The sequence below is a fragment of the Numida meleagris genome, chromosome 22 (assembly GCF_002078875.1).
Source record: "Numida meleagris isolate 19003 breed g44 Domestic line chromosome 22, NumMel1.0, whole genome shotgun sequence".
NCBI classification, from domain to species: Eukaryota; Metazoa; Chordata; class Aves; order Galliformes; family Numididae; genus Numida; species Numida meleagris.
The window spans coordinates 5,052,065-5,069,909 of record NC_034430.1 but is presented as its reverse complement, the minus strand read 5'-3'; the positions used below and the strand labels follow the sequence as shown (position 1 = coordinate 5,069,909).

The 17,845-nt window shown below is 57.8% G+C and overlaps 2 protein-coding genes across 5 annotated transcripts in view; one reads left to right on the top strand and one right to left on the bottom strand.

Annotated features, from left to right (window-relative positions):
• Positions 4,162–17,562, bottom strand: SMAP2 (small ArfGAP2). 2 transcript variants are annotated; one of them, XM_021375573.1, is made up of 11 exons: positions 17,371–17,509; positions 9,722–9,822; positions 9,249–9,382; positions 8,599–8,684; positions 8,080–8,158; positions 7,666–7,752; positions 7,160–7,241; positions 6,954–7,054; positions 6,676–6,841; positions 6,114–6,436; positions 5,107–5,242 (listed from the first exon to the last, which is right to left on the bottom strand). In XM_021375573.1, the coding sequence occupies exons 2-11, from the start codon at positions 9,741–9,743 to the stop codon at positions 5,117–5,119; spliced, it is 1,206 nt and encodes a 401-aa protein (XP_021231248.1). In that variant the 5' UTR covers positions 9,744–9,822; positions 17,371–17,509; the 3' UTR covers positions 5,107–5,116. The 2 variants fall into 2 exon arrangements, with proteins under 2 accessions (XP_021231247.1, XP_021231248.1); XM_021375572.1 differs by lacking the exon at positions 9,722–9,822 and having other exon boundaries at positions 4,162–5,242; positions 17,371–17,562.
• Positions 17,578–17,845, top strand: part of LOC110387441 (collagen alpha-2(IX) chain) — a 12,411-nt gene continuing 12,143 nt past the window's right edge. For 2 of the 3 annotated variants that reach the window (XM_021375566.1, XM_021375567.1), the window contains exon 1: positions 17,660–17,804. The gene's annotated coding sequence lies outside the window, so the exon portion shown is untranslated. The other variant, XM_021375568.1, reaches the window with a different exon arrangement.

Here is a 17,845-nt window from a genome sequence, read left to right as displayed (position 1 = left end):
ATCCGTGTCCGACGGAGAGGAGAAAAAAAAAAAAAGAGGAGGGGGAATCTTTCAGCAAAACAGCCACCATTTCCCCTAAAAATGTATTGTTTAAAAAAAAAAGATAAAAAATTAAAAAAAAAAGAATTAAAAAAAGAAAAAAAAAAAAAGAGAAAAAAAAACCAAAAAAAAAACCAAACCACGACGCCCAGAGAGGAGCAGAGAGGAGGAATGGGGGGATCCCCACCGCCCCCCAGCGCTGCCCCCCGGGCCTTGGCACACAGCAGCCGCCGGCGCAGGCGATGTGGAGCGGCCCCTCCAAGCAATGGGATTTGCTGCACCCACTCCTGGAGGCTCCACCTGCGGAGCCCAGCGCCAGGAACATGGAAACCCGACTGCTCTGGCTTCCTTCTTACTGCTGACGATGGGACGGTGGTGCGGGCAGGAGGAGAGCAACCTGCTCCCAGCGTGTCCCTGCTGCGGCGCCGTGGGTCGTGGGAGCGATTCCTGCAGCCGAGGCCGCGCTCACGTCGCTGCATCCGCGCCATGCAGTGCTGCACGGCCACGGCCCCGCGCTCCGGGCTGCAGCTGGGGAATGCTCATTGCAAAGGGCAGTTCCTCGCGTGCTGCGAGGAGCAGAGGATGGCTGGTCGGACCCAGCGCTACACGTGAGCTCGCTGCATCGTCCTCCACCGGGAAAGCAGATCCAGGCCCTGCTCCTTCCCAGACATTTTCCTCTAGAAAAGAAATCAGCCTCAGACAGAAGGGGCTCAGTGTTCTGTTCCCTGCCTGGCCCTCCCAGCACCCACCTTGGGCGTGGGGGATCTCACTGCAGCACAGCTCGCAGCGGGGGCAGGAGCCAGGATCACCCATTAAGCAATGAGGACGGATGTCACCAAACCAGCCTTGGAGTCCTGGAGCAGCTCAAGGAGCAAGGAGCGAGCAGCCCAGCACATCAGCTTCATCCGCAGCAGCAGCGCTGGCCGTGTGCTCCTAGAGCACCTTCCCGTTCCCATTCCCGTTCCCCTTCCCCTTCCCCTTCCCCTTCCCCTTCCCTTCCCTTCCCTTCCCGAGCAGGGAGCTCGCTAAGGGCACACATCTGCTGGAAGATCACTGCGTTTTGAAGGCCGAGGAGCAGTGTCCCGGCAGCGCTGTCCAGGCACCGCTCTCCTTCACGGCTCCATCCAAAGTCTCACGGCGCTTTGCATCAGCGATGGAGGCAGCCCTGGGCAGCTCGCCCTGCCGCCCTTCAGGCTGCTGTCCCTCGAGCCAGAGTTCTAAGACGACCTTCATCCAGAGCCAGGTTTGCATCCCGTGATGCTTTTAGCCCTTCCCATGGGCCCTCGGCAAAGCTGTTTCAATGGAAGTCCTCCTGTGCCGCACTGACACATGCAGGGAACGCCCCGGGCCGGGTGGCAGGGGGCACTTTGGAGCTCGAAGCAAGGTTGGAATCCCACGGAAGCGCCGGCCCCGGGACAGGCACCTGCAGCGTGCAGCTGGCACAGCGGGACACGGAGCAGCGGGCGAGCAGACGCGGCGATGCTGCACCTCGGCCGTCACTGCCCTGAGCTGCTCCTTGCACTGGGAAGATTGTGGTTTGAAATGCAGACTTGGGAAAAACGTAGAGCCCGGGGCGCGGGGGCTGTCCTGCTGCTGTCACAGCCGAGCCCCCCAGCACGGGGCCGAGCGCAGCAGCACCCGGAGCCGCCCAGGAGCCGGGTCAGGATGCGGCTCTGGTGATTGGTATACCTCATCTTTAGTTTTATTTTTATTTCCCCCCCTCCCTTCCTTTTTTTCCCCCCTCTTTTTTTTGTTTTTTTTTTTTTTAAGAACCAGACCTTCGTGCACTCTACCACATTCAGGTTATTTTTTTTTTGTTGCAGTCGTGCAATGAAGAGCAATTCCTTGTGGGGCGCGTGCCTCCCCTGCTCCGCGCCACTGCCAGGGCCGAGGAGCAGAAGGGGAAGGATGGCACACGGGGCAGCAGCACCCACCCCGCTCCCACACCCCGTGGCCGCCCCATAACCCGACCCAGGGGTCACACACCTCCCCGCAGCGGCTGCAGGAAGCTGAGGACGTGCACGCTGCACTGTCACCGCTCACTGAGGCTTCGTGCACTGCACAGGGGCGGCTGCGGAGCTGCAGGAGCGCGGTGCTGCCTGGTGGGGAGGGGGGGGGTGGCGGGGGACACCGCATCCCCGTGGTCCCCTCCTCCGGTCCGGGCCCCCGTGAATGTTTGTTCGCACTTTGAAGTTGGTGGCCTTGTTTTCTGAAAAGGGCTCGATCTTTTCATGAGGTTAAATCTAATGAACCCTCCCCATCGCGTCGTCCTTCTCCCCACCTCGAAATCCAAGCAACGAGCACCTCGGCCGGTCACAGCCCTGCCGGGACCCCAGAATCTGTCATGAATCTCAGTTCGTACCTCTGGTAAAACACCAGACCCCTCTGGCTGAGAAACCACAGCGAGGGAAGCAGCGGCCCACGGCCGAACCGAGGTTTGCCCTCCGCTCCCTGTACAGCCCCAGGAGAACAGCAGCACTCGAGCACAGAGGGGGGAGCACCCAGAAGCGCTCATTCGTCAAAAAGCTCTGAATTCTGACCCCCCAGACTTCGAGACACGAAGGATTTGACCTTGGCCCTCTTCACTCGCAGCCAATGCCTTCTGTTCTCCCCAGAAGGAGCGGAGCAGTCAGCACCGAGGACACCCCAAGAGCACCCAGGATGGAGAGGGGCACCCGCGCTCCTCCCCACCCCGCAGAGCAGCCCCGGGGCCGGGGCACCGCGTGCAAAGCGTGCTGCTTCACATCGCTGCTTCACATCGCTGCTTCCCCAACACCCAGCAAACCGGAGGGAGAAGAACTGGGAAGTCGTCAGAGCTCCGTGAAGCCGCAAGCGAATCGCTGCGGGCTCAGCTTTCCGTCCCCGCATCTCAGCCCAGGAGGGAGCCTCGTGCCCACCCCCGTGCATCCCACACCAATGGGAGCTCCTCTGCGAGCGCAGCACGGAGCGAGCCTGGCCGCCTTCACCCATCCCCTCGTAAACTTCGCTTTGATGACAGATTCCTACGCTCGACATCTCCACCTTGCCCCGATGCCGCAGAGGGGTGGGAGCCGGGGGCCGCGCTGCGCCCTGGTTCCGCATTCAAGACAAGGGGACGAGGGGCTTCGATGGATACTTGAGAACGGTGATAGATTTAAAACAAGCAAACGGCGATTTTTTTACTTGTGTTCTGTAATGTTTTATATGTGCGTGGTCTTTCTTAACGTCAAACTCTTGTATTTTTGTGGTTTATATGCAGCAGGACTGATGGCTGTGAGGGTGCACGCTATTTTGTAAAATACTCCTTAGCCAGTTTTCCCCAGGAGGAACAAACTGAAGTATTCACATTCTCATTGGCTTGTACCTGCATGTACAGTATGGGGCAGCAAGTGAAGATGATTAAAGCCAGCTTGAAAACCCCTCTGTGCTTGAGTTGAGCGTCACAAAGCACCCAGCCACAAACCAGGGGCGCAGCTTAACGCCAACCCCCCCCCCCCCCAGAACAGATGGATGAGGGAGGAGGAGGAAGAAACCCCCTTTTCGGAGGGACAGCCTGAGAAAGAACAGCTTTTTCCTGCAGGAGAGAAACAAGCAGAGCAGCACGCTCCGCACAGCTCACGTGCGAGCAGAGCAGCAGCAGCTCCAGGCTGAGGCAGCTCCTTGAGCTCCTCCTGCAGCTGCACGCAGCCCCCAGCCCTGAGCACAGCTCGTCCTCTGCAGGGCTCCCAACCCCCCCGGCCCAACCTGCTCTCACCAGCACCTCTATGGGAAAGCTCCAAGCCTCCCAGCAGGCCGCAGTCAGCTCTGCCATGGAACAGCTTGAGCTGGAAGGGACCCCAGGATCACCGAGTCCCAACCCCCCGCTGTCACCCAGCAGCGTGGTGCCGCTGCAGCCGAAGCTCTGCCCGCAGCAGGAATGCGGCAGCACCCAGCGCAGGGCAGCAGGTTTCTGTTGTGTACAGAGCTGTCAACTGACCTGGACTCACCCCGCCTCGGCTCTCCCCATGCCCCGCTTGGGATGCAGCCCTGCTCCCAGCCCGCTTTGGACAAGCCCCCAGTGCCCGCAGGCGAAGCAAGCAGCGGGAGCAGCGTGCTCCCTGTCCACCCCTCGCTCTGCTCCAGGAACACAGCAGGGCAGCGAGGTTTTTTTCACCGCAATGTTTTATTGGGGATTTCCACGTACACAGGATGGAGGAGCCCGCAGAGCTCGGACTCGATGAGTTGAAGCAGCGGTGTTCTACCAAAGATGCGAAAAGAAATCTGATCCACCCACTCGTGTGCCTAGAATAAAACGCCTGAAGCTAGCTGGGATGGGGTACCGGGCTTCCACAACAAAAATATGAAAAAAGTATAAATTAGGATGTCATAGTCATCTTAAAAGTGTAAGAAAACTCGCAGCGGGCTCTCAGCCCCTGATAAGTTCACTCTCCGTTAGTTAAAAGTTAAATACATTGATACCACAGATCAGACAGAAAAGCCACTCTGAAGTGCAAGTTTCACATTCTGACAGCTTGCCCCCACACTGCGCGAGAATCCTGCTTGCTCACGGGGGGAGGAGGGGGGGTCTCCGAATGACTTTGGTTCCAACGAGGGCTGCCGAGCCAAGCACAGCTCCAAGCTCCGCTCGAGGGAAGAGGTAGCAAGGCTTGCTTGCCCCTGGGCTTGGGCTAAAATCCAGTTCCTCAGCACCAAACAAGGTTCCCACCCTCTGCTAACCGAAACCCTGACTAATACTGGCGTTTAAGTGGTTCTTAACGGGCCTGAAATCACAGGCACTAAGGAGGAGATAGGTTTCCCCATTCCTCAGTCACACCTCTGCTAAGATCCCAGGACGTTAAGTGCTACCCAGAAGCGTTAGTGGAGGTTTGTGCAAGGAGGGGGTCCACCCCAAAGTGTGCATTGACTGTGCTGAATAGAGGGGAGCTCATGTTCTGGTCACCGAGGTCGCACCGTGTCTGACAGTGACGAGGCAGAGGTGGGTCTCAGTTATGGAAAGAGGCTCGGGCCGGGCAGCCAGCCAGAAAGAAAAACCCTGAATGTCTCATGGAGCAGTTTTGAAGAACGGAACAGAAGGCAAAAATGGTCACAACGTGCGGGATCATTTCCACAGCTGAGTGCTGAGGGACTGACTGCTTCCCTGGGCACCTCCTCCGCCCATGGGCTGCCCGTACCCCATCGCACCGTTCGCTCCGTAGAAGTTCATCCCAGCCATCTGCTGGCTCATCTGCAAAGGGGAGGAGAGAGAAGTCAGGGCTTCACCAGGGAGAAGGTGCCAGCCCACAGCTGCCAGCTCCACGACGCCCAGCGTGGCAGTCTTCAGCAAGACCCTGTAATGAGTTATGGCAAACAGAGGCTTCATACAACTTCACCCAGGGCTACCCTGAAGCGCAGGCTCTGCCAGCACCAGGCTCCCCTCATGCTCAAGCACACGCACCTTCTCATCTTATTACTGAACCCGAGCCACTGCAGAATCACGGCGTGCTATTAGCTGACCTTTCAGCAGCAGCACAGAGCATGAATCAGCAGCTAGCAGAGCTAGCAGCGCTCCCCTCTGCCTCTCAGCAGGGTTCTGCAGCACCTCCTGCTATCCCTCAAACCAGCCCCCGAGCCCCCAGCCCGGTTCCTTCAGCTCAGTGCAGACTGATGCTGCTGGATGGACGCAGGCCTCTGCACCACCCAGCTCAGGGGAAGCTCTGGCTTCAGCACAGGACACTGCAGCTCCCTGCCTGCAGCTCGTCACCCCAGCAGCCGAGCAGTTCCACCCCTGCTCGGACATCTACCCGAAGCGTGTCGAGGTGCTGCTTCCCTCCTATCCCTGGAGGCATGAGGATGTTACTTTGGAGTTGCTAGCTCCTCAGGCTCTTCCCCACCCACAGAGCTGAGAAGTTTCAGTTTCAGCTGATGTGACACTGATTTCTGTTCTCCACCCCGAGCCCACTGAACGCATTACTGCTTTGCGATCCCCGTTTGCCGGCAGTGTCAGCGTGCCTCACCCAGCCCCAGAACACAGGCTATAAAAGCACTGAAGTCACAGGCTGGATTCAACCGCGTGCCTCCTCCGTCCGCCCTCGGGCCAGCAGGAGACCACACCTCACCTGACTGATGTTCCACTGAAGCTGCTGTGCTGGCTGCACCCCGTACACAGGCTGGGGGACCGCCGCCATGCCGGCTACGTAACCAGCCTGCTGCGCGGCCATCATCCCGTTGGGGACGCCGATGACGGCTGCCTGCACGTTGCCCACGTATCCAGCAGGGATGGCCATGGGGGTCACCATCCCCGCGGCCCCGGGCTGGGCCATCACGCCCACCGACGGGGCCACCATGCCTCCCATCATGCTGCCGGAGGGGGGCACTCCCGGGAAGCTCGTGTACGCCGCTGCGGGATACGCCATCTGAGCCGGGGCCATGAACATCGCTCCTGAAAACAGGCAGAGGGATGAAGGGAAGGGCGGCCGTGCCGGCTGCCAGGGCTGAAGCGCTGACCTCCGCATCAGACTGCAACGCTCGCGTGGCCGTGACGCCCAGACTAAGCAGCTCATCGTGCTCCGAGGCAGCGCTCGAGGACGAGCGCCCACGCTCCCACACCTCTGCCTGTCAGCCACGGGGACAGCCCACCCACTCAGCATTAACGCGCTGCTCTATTCCGAGATCCGTTACCTTGCGCGGGCAGCTGAGGTGTCTGAGAGCCGTACAGGGAGAGGATGGAGTCTTTAGAGAGCTGCTTCTTCCCCACCTCCTCCCCTTTGCCTCCCGGCTCGGGGAAGAGATTCAGGTTTTCAGGGACAGAACTGGCACTTCCAGATGTAGGCATGGAGCCAGAGACCTGAGAGGGACACAGCACAGCTGCAGCAGCATCCAGCACCAGGGCAGGGCAGATCGTGACCCCTCCGCTCCAGCATCACCCCCTCTGGGGAGCGCTGACGTTCCCTGCTTACCTTCCTGGAGTCAGAGTTCAACCCCACGGATGCAAAGAGATCCAGGTCCTTCTCCAAGCTGCTGGGCCGGCCATTTGTAAGGGTGCTCGGCACAGGAGCATCTGGGAGGGACAAGGCAGTGACAGGCAGGGAAGTGAACCACGAGGAGCTCACACACAGCACCGAGGGTCACTGCACCGAGCACAGCGAGGCTGGGGGTCTCTTACCAAGGCCCAGCAAGTCCATCACGGGCTCAGTAGACTTGGGAGAACTTTTCCTAGACTGTTGTGTTTCTTCTTTCTTTTGAGGCTGGGGAAAGAACAGCACAAGTCTGTTTCAAGTCTTCTTTTTTTACTCTGATACGTTAGAGGCTTGAATGAGATTAAACCCTTAAACATCCTTCCCCCCCCACTAGACAGAGCAAGAACAACAAGGTTGGTTTTCGTCCCGTTATATCAAAACCCATAATCACGCTCTAAACTAGGGAAAAACAACAGCTCAAGTCTGAAAGCGAAGCAGGGAGTAGCTGGATTCCAATCTGCCCTGTGCTGCAAAGCAGAGCACGTCTGCTCAGGATCTGCTTGAGCGGTGGAAAACAAGCTGCTACCATTAATGTGACTCAAAGCATGCAGCGCTATGACTGAGGCCCGAAAAAATGCTTCCATATGAAGCTGCATTGCCTCTGCTCGAGAGCAGCCTACAGCCGACCCACGGCCAGGCCTTCCGGGCTTACCAGCTTCACCTTCTCAAAGATGACAGGTTCCAGTTTTCTTTCTGATACTGGCTCGTGACTCTTTTTCCATTTGTCATCCTTCTCTTTCTGCAAAGGAAAGCGCTGACGTGAGGGTCGGAGTTCACAGCGTCACGCAGTGAAAACATGAACAGGGCTTTGCTGGCCTCCAAGCCAGCAGCACCGACACAACGACACCTGGGAGCAGCTCTGCTCCGAGTGAGGAGGGGCACAAACAGCCCCCAAAGGCCCCTTCCAACTCCAGCTCTCTGCAGACCGACTGAACCCGATGGGCCTCGGGGCAGAGGCGAGCCCCTAACATGGGAAACATTTAAGCCTGGCTAATTTCATGCCCTCCCAATTAATCAGGAGACAAAGCTACGCTTAGCTCCACGCCTACAAGGATGAGGGACTGACCCTGAAGGCGCTGATGTCGATGCTTCGGTCCATGTACTTCTTCTTCTCGTACTTGTCGCGGATGAAGCCTTCCACGGCTCTGCAAGAAGCTTGTTAAAGACAAACTGCTCAAGAATGGAAGAGCTGCACAGCGTTGTTTGACAAGTGGATACAGGGTACGAGCTGCAACTAAATGAACGACCGCCTAAAGAGCATTTCCAGCAGCAACTTAAAATAATTTAGTCATAGTTCCAACTACTTCAGCTACTCAATTGTTGCCCCTCTGGGCTATTCCAAGCACGACAGGGCTATAAAAGGTACAACCAATCAGGGCTTCATTCCAAATTTTTTTCCTTTGATGTCTATTTACTTTGACCATCACTTAAGAGCACACGAGACAGCGCTCAGAAATGGATCCCACGCGCAAGAGCCAGGAGCTCCTTCCCACAGCCGATGCCCAGACACAAGCAGAGCCCCCCAAGCCAGGAGGGCAGCTCTGAAACAAGATGGCCAGGCTCCCCAGCAGCACAGAAAGGATGCTGATCCGTCTGAGGCCGCCTGAAGTTCTCGGGCAGGAAGGCTTCGTAAAGACGATTCGCTTTTCCGTTCCCCATCTCTTGCATGCACTGCAATTCAAAAGAATCCTTCAATAGTTTGGCAGACACCGAAGCTCTTACAGCAGGCTGCCAAGGGAGAATCCACCCCGTGTTAAGCAGAAGGTGCACGTGGGCTTCTGGGGTCTGCTCTGCACGCAGCAGCCGCTCTTCAGGCTTTTGCTGCAGGCCTCCCAGCCAGGAACCCCCCTGCAGCTGCTGTGACCCCTGCAGCACCGGCCAGCCCTGAGCGCTGCATCAGCCTCTACTCTAAGGGAAAATGAACACCACCTCAGCAACCACGTTCACATTCAAAGTTCAGGATTTGCCTTCCAGAAACCTCGAGGAGGGAGGTGGGCAGCAGCAAAGGACAGCAGCTGCCTTTGGCAGATGGACAGAAGCTGGCAGTTTGTCCTCACTCTCTGCTATTCACTGAGGCCGTCGTTATGACATTTTCCCTTCCAACCTCACCTGGTCCGATAACTCGATCCCCCCCACCCCCTTGGTCTCTCTGAAGACCCCATTGCTTCCTTCCTGGCTCACACAGCAGCCTTCCTGCCCGCTCACACAGCAGCCCGCCTCCTCCCCCCCCCTCACCTGTATCTGCTCCTGTGTCCACTGGTCCAGGTTGACAGACTTCACCCTGGATATGTGGACGCCCAGGTTCCTGTGGATGCCAGCACAGCGAATGCAGATGAAGACGCCGATGTTCCAGGACGCCCATCGCGGCCCTGCAAAGAGAAGCACGTGTTCATAGCACCCAGCCAACCTGCAGCAGCTGAGAAGCTGCACCCAGGGAACCGGGGCCGAAGAACCCAGGTCACAGCCTTGAACTGCAGGGTGCTGAGATTATCTCCTTGTTCTCACTGATAGAAGCAGAACTGCCCCCCCCCCATTCATTCTGAGAACTCTGCACAAGAGAAACGCAGCACAAAGGGGAAGGGGGGAAATAAAGCTGCCATCCCTGCACCCCAAACCTACAAACCCCAATCTCCTTCTGCTTAAACCACTATGACACAGGGGGGGCTCCTGCTCCAACAGCACAGACCTCCCCACCGCAGTGGGGTTACCTGAGGACGGGCTCCAGAACATTCACGGCCGTTCTAGGAAAAGCAGCGCACAGCACTCAGTGTTTAACACGTGAATGGCATCCTCCTGCAGGATGGTGTGGCTGAGGAAGGAGAGCAGCACTCAGCCCCACAGCGCCCAGCCCCACAGCGCCCTGGGCTGGGGCTGCACATGGCTCCAGGCCGGCAGAGCCCCGAGGAACAGAGGGGGGTGGATCAGGGAAAAGGTCCCCAAGGAAAAGAGGAAGGATGTTCCACACACTGAGCAGAACAGCTGTAACCAGAGCAGGTATGAGAGGAGGTGAAGAGCCCCCCCAGCTGCCCAGGAGCTGCTCCACGTGCTTCCTTGCTGCTGCACTGACCTGCACAGCCACCAACCATCACAAACCATCCATACCCCTCTGTAGGGACCAGAGGCGTCGCTGCAGAGGGGTGACTCTGCCCTTCCCTGCCACAGTTAAAATAGCAAGCCTCAAAGCAGCGATGCTGTGGTGGGAGGAGAGAAGAGGGGGAAGTGTCATTTCAAAGCTCTAAAAAAGCAGTGCTGCATTTTACAGCCATCCAGCTCTGGAGGGGCACGGGTTTGATGGGGCTGAGCAAAGTCACTGCCCTGCCTTGAGCAGCTCCCAGCACAGACCTCGGCTCATCCTGCAGCATCATCTCCCAGACAGATCCTGCTCTCATCATCACTGCTCCTGTGAGGGACTGGCAGGATTAAGCATGAGATTCAAGGTTAGATTTAACTCTAGATATATTTAGCTTTTATAGGGCTAAAAGGATTAATAGTCAGCTAGAAACCCCATCAGGGCTGGAGTAATCAGCTCAGCTCTGTCACATGGGCCAGGCCAGGCCACCGCCACCTCCCAGCCCTCTGGTTGCAGTGCAGGACCCAGAACAGCCAGGGCTGAGTGCTGAGTGCTGGGCTGTCACTGCAGCTCTGGGGACAGCTCGAGGCTGCAAGCAGCTGCGTTACATTGGTGAATATTTGAAAGACACACACTGAGGATTCTGGAGCTGCCCCTAGCAGCTGGCACGAAGAGGCTCTTCTGTGTGATGCTGGGTGCGGTCCCAGCTCGGGCACAGCTGCAGTACCATATAAAAGCCTTCAGATCCACCGAGGTCAGAAGTCTGGGGTCGTGGGGCTGCCCTGGGGGGCAGGAGGAAGGCGGGCAGTGCCAGGAGCTGGGCCGTGTGCTCACCAACACGCAGCGATGCTCCAGCCGTGCAGGAATTGGATGCGAGCACAGCGCTTGGGGATGCAGCTGGTCGCACCTTCAGCCCAGTTATACAGCTGGCAGCTTCCTTAGCCCAGCAATACAGCCCTATAAACTTCCTTCGCCCACCTACACAGCCCTACACTGACCCTGTGCAAACCCTCAGAGGAGCAGGACGCGCAGCTGCCTTGCTATCCCATGCTGCAGCCTTCACACCATCCTCAGCACGTTTCCCACGCAGCAGCCAGTCCCCGAGGCAGGGTGCAGGCTGCACGGATGTAAACAAGCCTCCCACTTCCCCTTTCGAGGCCACAGTGAAGGAACCCGCTCTGGAAATCCCATGGGGAAGCGCCCGGTGGCTCTGGGTTGGAGAGCTTGGGTTCAGCCACCCCTCCCCCCCAGTTTCACATCCTATTTTCGACGTGGCTGATGTACACAAGGCCCCAGGTGAAAGCATTTAGAGAAGCAGCTTCAGTCACGTGCTCCAGCGACAAACCTCCACCAAAGCAAACCGAGTGCTGCGCTGGAGCTGGGGCTGCTGGCACTGCTGGGGGCTGTCCCCTCCTGCAGCCCTTGCACGAACACACTCACTATTATAAAGGCAGTTCCCTTGGGGCGGGCATCCTCGCAGCTACCAGGCGGCTTTAGAGCTTCAGCCCCAATTGAAGCTCACTTTCTGTATGCAAAACTAAGCTGGCTGCACTGACAGCCAGCAGCAGGCAGGCGAGCCCGATGCTGCGGCCCCTTTTGTTTCGGTATTTTATCTAATTTTAGCATCCACGGGAAGCAAAGCGAGTCCCTTGGCACCAACCAGCGCTGGGCATCGCTTGTTGAGCTCCGATTAATCAGCTCATGCCCTGTGCAGTGCCTCCAACACCACAAATCCCGCCCGCAGCAGGAAAACCATCTGCAGGTGAACCAAGGATTAAGGAAAAAAAAAGGTGGTTTTGAGTTAGAACAGGCTACCAAGCAACACGGAGCCCAGCTGGGCAGCCACCTGCAGCACAGCAGCAGGGCGAGGTGGGACCGGCTCCGGGTACCCCCAGCCACGGGGCGGCCGCAGCTCTATTTCAGAGAGCAGGGCTGCAGGATGCACCAGCAGCTGGAGCGGGCTGGGAAGCTATGTGTGAGGAGCTCTGCTATGCAGGCAGTGCCCCCCCGAGCCAGCTGCACGGCCTGCTTTCTATCCAGCACGTCCAAACAAAGGCTGCACGGCGAGCTGCCCACACCAGCTCCCGCCAGCACCCGTGCCCGGAGCAGCAGCGCCTGCAGGACAGACTCCTCGACCTGCCCTTGCTACAAAGGCTCCTGATTGCCCTTAAAGCCAAGCTCAGCCTGCCCTGCTATGCTTCACATATCCCCTCGCTGGAAGTTCACAGCCTGCAGTGGCTTTAACCAAGGAATCTCCGTTGGATTCACGGCTCGCCCTTCACTCAGGCATTCCATTTTGGCTGGAGCCGCTCCTGCAAGTTTCCCCAGTAATAACCCTCCAGAAGGCATTTAAAAATAAAACAGAAATTGGCTGCGAAGCCACTGCTCTGCCAAGAAGGAGGGGGGGTCGGGGAAAAATAGATGCTTTCACAGGCAGGAAGGAGAGCACAGGGCTATTCAGAGCCCGACGAAGTCTTCTCAGTGCAGTGCAAACCAGCTCTGGACTCGCAGGGTCCCTGCATGGGGCAGAGCAGAGGAGCCCAGCTGGAGCTGGGAAGCGTGCCCGCAGCCCACTGAGCCCAGCAAGCAGCACAGTGTGTGCTGAACACGGGGAGAGGGGAGCCCCCAGCAGAGCGAGATCTTTCCCTGTGAGCCTTCCACTGCGCTTGGGAGTCCAAGTCAGAGCCAAAGGAGGGAACAGCCGAGTGTCCAGCAGCTTCCTCTGACTCGTGGCTTCCTCATTCTGGAAGGAGATGGCTGGGTGACTTACTGACATTCATTCCGTTCATAGAGAAGCTATGACAAAGAGCTGCGTTGCAAAACAGCTTCCTCTGCTCCTGATGGTAGACGTCTGTCCAGTGCAGCTCAGCGCTCACGTGGGGCAAAACGAGGTGAGTTCTGCCAGCAGGCAAACAGGATGGTTACCCCGAGCATCACCATCTCTTGGGCATGGCAGGCAGCCACTTCTTCCCTTCCTGCAGCTTTGGGGCAGCAGTGTTTATCCCTTCAGGACACACACCGTGAAAGCCACGACTCCAAGGACCCATGCAAGACAACTGGTTGACATTACCAGCACCAATGGCAACGGAGCCTGAAGACAGAGCTGCGGGTCCTCATTGTTTCTACAGCTGTCATGAGCTACTCCTCACTCTCGCTCACCGAAAAAGATGCAGCACTTGTAACAAAGGGGCATAACCGAGCCAGAATGGAAAGGCATGCGTTGAGGAGAGCACGGTGATGGCCCAAAGGCAGCACAGGAGAACCCAGCTCTGCAGCCACAGGGAGTTCCAGGGCAGCTGCTCGCACAGCCCCATCCTCTCTGCCCTAGATTTCTCGGGACACACTAAGCAATCACTGCTCTGGAGCAACCTGAAGGAGACCAAAGCTATTCTGGACTGCAGCTGGTTTGATAACCTACTTGTACACCAAGAGATGAATTACCTTTACGCTGCAGAGGCACCTTCGAACGAGACACAAGCTCCTGGAGGCCTGCTGCCTTACATAACTCATCTGGCAGTTACTATAGGAACAAACTTCCAAAGTTGCAGCTATGATGGGGGAAAAAAAAAAATCACATGGCATTTTTGGACCTTCCATTTACACCCGTTGCTATACAGCCACTCACTACAGACCCAGCTGGTAGAGAACAACAGCACGAAAATAGACACGGTTTGCCAAGATGCCCTCGACTCGGAGGATTATCTTTGTGACTCAGCTCTGCCTATCTCCTCCTGAAGGAGAACTTCCAGGAGCTCTTTACTAGTCACAAACCAGTGACAATCTGTGTTTCTGAAGCCCGCTGCAGGTGAGCAGATCTCGTCACCATCCACCGCTCTGCTCTCCCATTGCAATCACTTCCATCACGCGCTCGTTTCAGGCACTCATTCGAGGTGCTCCTCAGGAAAAGCAATCTGAAGAGAACATCTGTGATTCAGTAGTCTTCTGCTGATGGAGGACCTGAGTCACAGCAGGCTTTTGGTGGGTATTTGCAACGTGTTTTATATTAATACTCACTTGGCTGGACTGACCCAACTGTGATTAACTGCCCTTTGCTGGAGGTCATGGCTCCCTCATGGACCCACCACAGCTTCTCATCCTGCTCCTCCTGTTTCCCCCCCCAGCTCCCGTTCCCATCCCACATTTCACCACCTCCCTGTGGGCCTTGGTGAAGTCCCACCCCTCTTCCAGGTACAGCCACTCGAACCATCAGATCGGGGCTCAGCTTCTGCTCGGCAACGAAGAGTTTTCCATCACATTGCTGCAGTTACGAGGGCGATCTCGGCCCAGAACCACAGCTCCCCTAAAACACGAGGGCTGAAGGGGCGAGGAGGCAGAGCAGGCATGGCAGGGGAGCAGCCCTCACTGGAGCTCCATGCTCAGGAACCAGCCGTCCCAGGTGTGAGGAGCCTGTTGGTGGAGGGATGGGGAGAGCAGAGGGGAATGGTTTAGGAGGAGGAGAGAATCAAGCAGCATCAGCTCCGTGTTGCACAGGTCCAGCACATCGAGTCAGGAATGTAGAGAAGAACCCAGCTCACTGAAGTGTTGCTCAACGCGAGGCAGTTCCCGGTTACCGGAAGATGCTGAGGTCACGTCCAATTTCCTGATTGCACCACAGCCCTCGTGCACCGCCCGGCCCTGGGCTCACCCTCATGTTCAGCAGTTTGGCATCTGACAGCCACCGATGCCTCAGACCAGCCGACATCTCACACGTGTGGCACAGCAGCTCTCAGAGGGCCCTGCACCAACGTGCCAGCAGGAGGGATCCCACTCTCCAACAGCTTGTTCCTGTCATAAGGCATCAGACTCAAGCATCATAGAGCAGCTGAGGCTTTCAAATCATGAGGATGATGGTAGCTCAGCCCTGCCAGCTTTAAGTCAGGCACCTGCCTGCACTGTGCCAGGACTCCACGCTTCTGATCAGGGCTACTAGGATCCCAAGAGCACTCGGGGCAGCCCATGAACGCACACCTGACCATCCCCTTCTGGTCAGATCACCCTCTGTGCCCACAGCCAGCACCAACAGAAGCTTTGCAATGCAAAGAAGCAGCAGCGTGCTACACACCCAGCCCCACTTCCTCCAAAACAAGAGCCTCTAACCACCGCGCTGTTTGTTGCTGCAGAAGCAGAACCTCCCTGAGCTTGTTTCCCACTCTCCCTGCCTTTATTTCGCCTCCAACAACTCACACACGGGCAGCACCAAGAAGCCAGAGGGATGCTCCTGAGCGCCCGACTCGAACCACAACACGGAGGGGGTCTGTGGGGGTACGTACGGTTACTGCAGCTGGCACCGCAGGTACTGAGACCTCATTTAGTTCTGTATATAGAAGTAGGAAAAAAAAAATACAGTAACGAAACCCAGCAAGCAGTTAGGTCATCGGGAACACGCATAATGGAAGTGTGGGTGGCATCTGAACAGGCTCTGCTGTGTGTCATGCGAGCTCTGAAGCGCTCAGATCAGGCAGCAAATCACTACGAGATGCAGGAAGTTCAGCACAGCCAGGGGCCAGGGCTCGTGCTAAGAGCCTCCCCAGGCACTGAGCGAGCTGCCAGGCTCCTGCTTTGCCTTCCCCGCCATCAGGCTCAAGCAGAAGGCCCAGTGACAAGGTGGGGAGCTGGCAGAGGACATGGTGCCAGCCCCCAGCACCACTTCACAAGTGACCCCGTGTCAGGGGCGACCCGGGCAGATCAGCATGCAAAATGCCCAGCTCTGAGCATACAGCAACAGCTTGTATGTGAGAATTCTAACTTCAGCAAGGAGTGAAGAGAGTGTTTTCGGACAGATCAGATGCTGCACACACGTAAATACGTTCCTCTTACACCTCACGTAGAGCAGTCAGAGCCACACTGACCAAAACCTGGCAGCTATCCAGAGGAGCAGCCTGCTTTTCAGGTGGTACCGGAGGCACCAAGGGAAGCCACCAGGAGCCGGCGATCACCACGTGGTCTCATCACGCAGACACGCGCAGCTTCAGTTATTAAGAAGCTGTGCCTCAAACGAAGCACGCGCTTTACTCTGCACGAGTGCACCCGGTGCTCCCTGCCCTGCACAAAGGGGAATTCTGCAGCCACCTTCAGCAGCAGCCAGAGCCAAGCAGCACAGCACCCCAGCAAGCAGCAGCAGAGGGGGCTGTGGGAATCCCATGAGGGCACTGGGAAGCGACCTTGCCAAGAAGACCTCGGTGCTACAGAAGCCCGTTCCCCCACGCAGGTCCCAGGTGCTTTCCCAGCCACAAGCAGCTCCCAGCTTTGGTGGTAATGTTTAACTGTGCACTGATACATAAACGTTATTGACTGATACACTGCACATCCAGGAGAGGCTGCATCACCGTACCAAAGCCAGTCAGGAGCTGATAAGAGGATCTGTTCCCACACTGTGTGTGTTGTCTCATGCCTCACAAGCTGCGATAAGGCAGCTATGTGTGCCCTTGGACCTTGCACGCACCAGATTCACAGCAAGGGGCACGCTGCTCGCTGCCAGCACTCCCATGTCCAACCGACACGGCGCAGCAAAGCCAGGCGTGAGGCTGCCAAACCACGCCACAGCTCGCTGCCACGGGGGCTCCGAGTTTTGGGGTTCTCCCCTAAGAAGCCCAGAGCCTGACGGGAAGCAGAAGGGCCGCTGGAGGGAAGGGGGGGGGGGGGCTCACCTTCCAGCAGGGCTCTGCAGCTGTTAGAGGGCACTGCAGTGAGCAGATACACACCTCGAGCTCCTTATAGCCCACAAGGAGCCGGCAGCCCCCCCCCTCCGAACCCATAGAGCAGCTCATTGAATGGGATTTCCAGCAGCCATCACCTTAACCCTTTGGCTGAGGAAAGCAAAGCACTCCCCGCAGCGAGGGACGGGACAGCGCCCACCCCCCCCAACCCAGCACAGCCCCGGGCTGCCCCGAAGCCCCCGCAGCCCCGCCGGGCACTGAGGCTTCACCCGTCGGTCCCCAGCCTGCACGGAGCCGATGGCATTCTGCGTCCGGACCGCGGGCAGCCCGGCTGGGACGGCTTCAGTGCTTTCTTTCAGGGATCTTCCTTTTTTTTTTTTTGTGCGTGTGTGTGGAGGAGGATTTTTCCTTTCTTTCTTCTTTCCTCCTTTTTTTTTTTTTCCCCCCCTCCTACTCTTTTCCTCGTTTATTTCCGGCAGGCTGCTTACTTCACAGACCATTTCCCCTTTTCTCTTTTCCTTTCTGCGGTTTTTTCCCCTCCCCCAACCCCACTCCCCCATCAGGACGCCCCGATCCCCGCAGCCCGGCAGCACCGCAGGGCCCGGTGCAGCGCAGCCGCCGGTGCCGCTACCTTTGGCCTGGCAGTCGGCGCAGTACTTGTTCTCCTCCTCGCTCAGCAGGCTGCCCAGCACCGCCTGGTACCGCTCCACGTCGCGCACCGATTTCCCCGTCATGGCGCGGCCGCCGCTGCCCGCCCGCGGGTCACGGCGCCGCCGTCCCGGGCACCCGCCACTTCCTGCTTCCGGCCGGCGTTGTGGGCGGGGCGACGAGGAGAGGAGCCAATGGAAGGCGGCGAAGGAGCTTTAAGGCCGCCCTTCGTGACGTCACTCTCATCGCCGGCGTTGATTCGCTGAGGTGCGTCAGAGCCCGCGGCAGCCACTGGGAGGGAGGCGGGGCGGTGGGGGGGGAGGCATGAATGGGCAGTCACGTGGTGCGCTGGGGGGTGTCGTGGGGTGCAGGGGTGGATGTGTGGTGGGCGTATGGGGGTGCAGCGATCTAGGGGAGGTGGGTTTGCTGGGCATTGCTGGTGGATTGATGGGGGTGTA

What these genes read in the sequence shown, in the direction of transcription:
- SMAP2 (XM_021375572.1), bottom strand. Translation starts at nt 17,473, where the DNA reads ATGACGGGGAAATCGGTGCGCGACGTGGAGCGGTACCAGGCGGTGCTG. An exon ending in CGCCGACTGCCAGGCCAAAG is followed by an intron (nt 9,383 to 17,370) that starts GTAGCGGCACCG and finishes TTCTCTTTGCAG; the next exon opens with GGCCGCGATGGGCGTCCTGG. An exon ending in TCTTTGAGAAGGTGAAGCTG is followed by an intron (nt 7,242 to 7,665) that starts GTAAGCCCGGAA and finishes TTCTTTCCCCAG; the next exon opens with CCTCAAAAGAAAGAAGAAAC.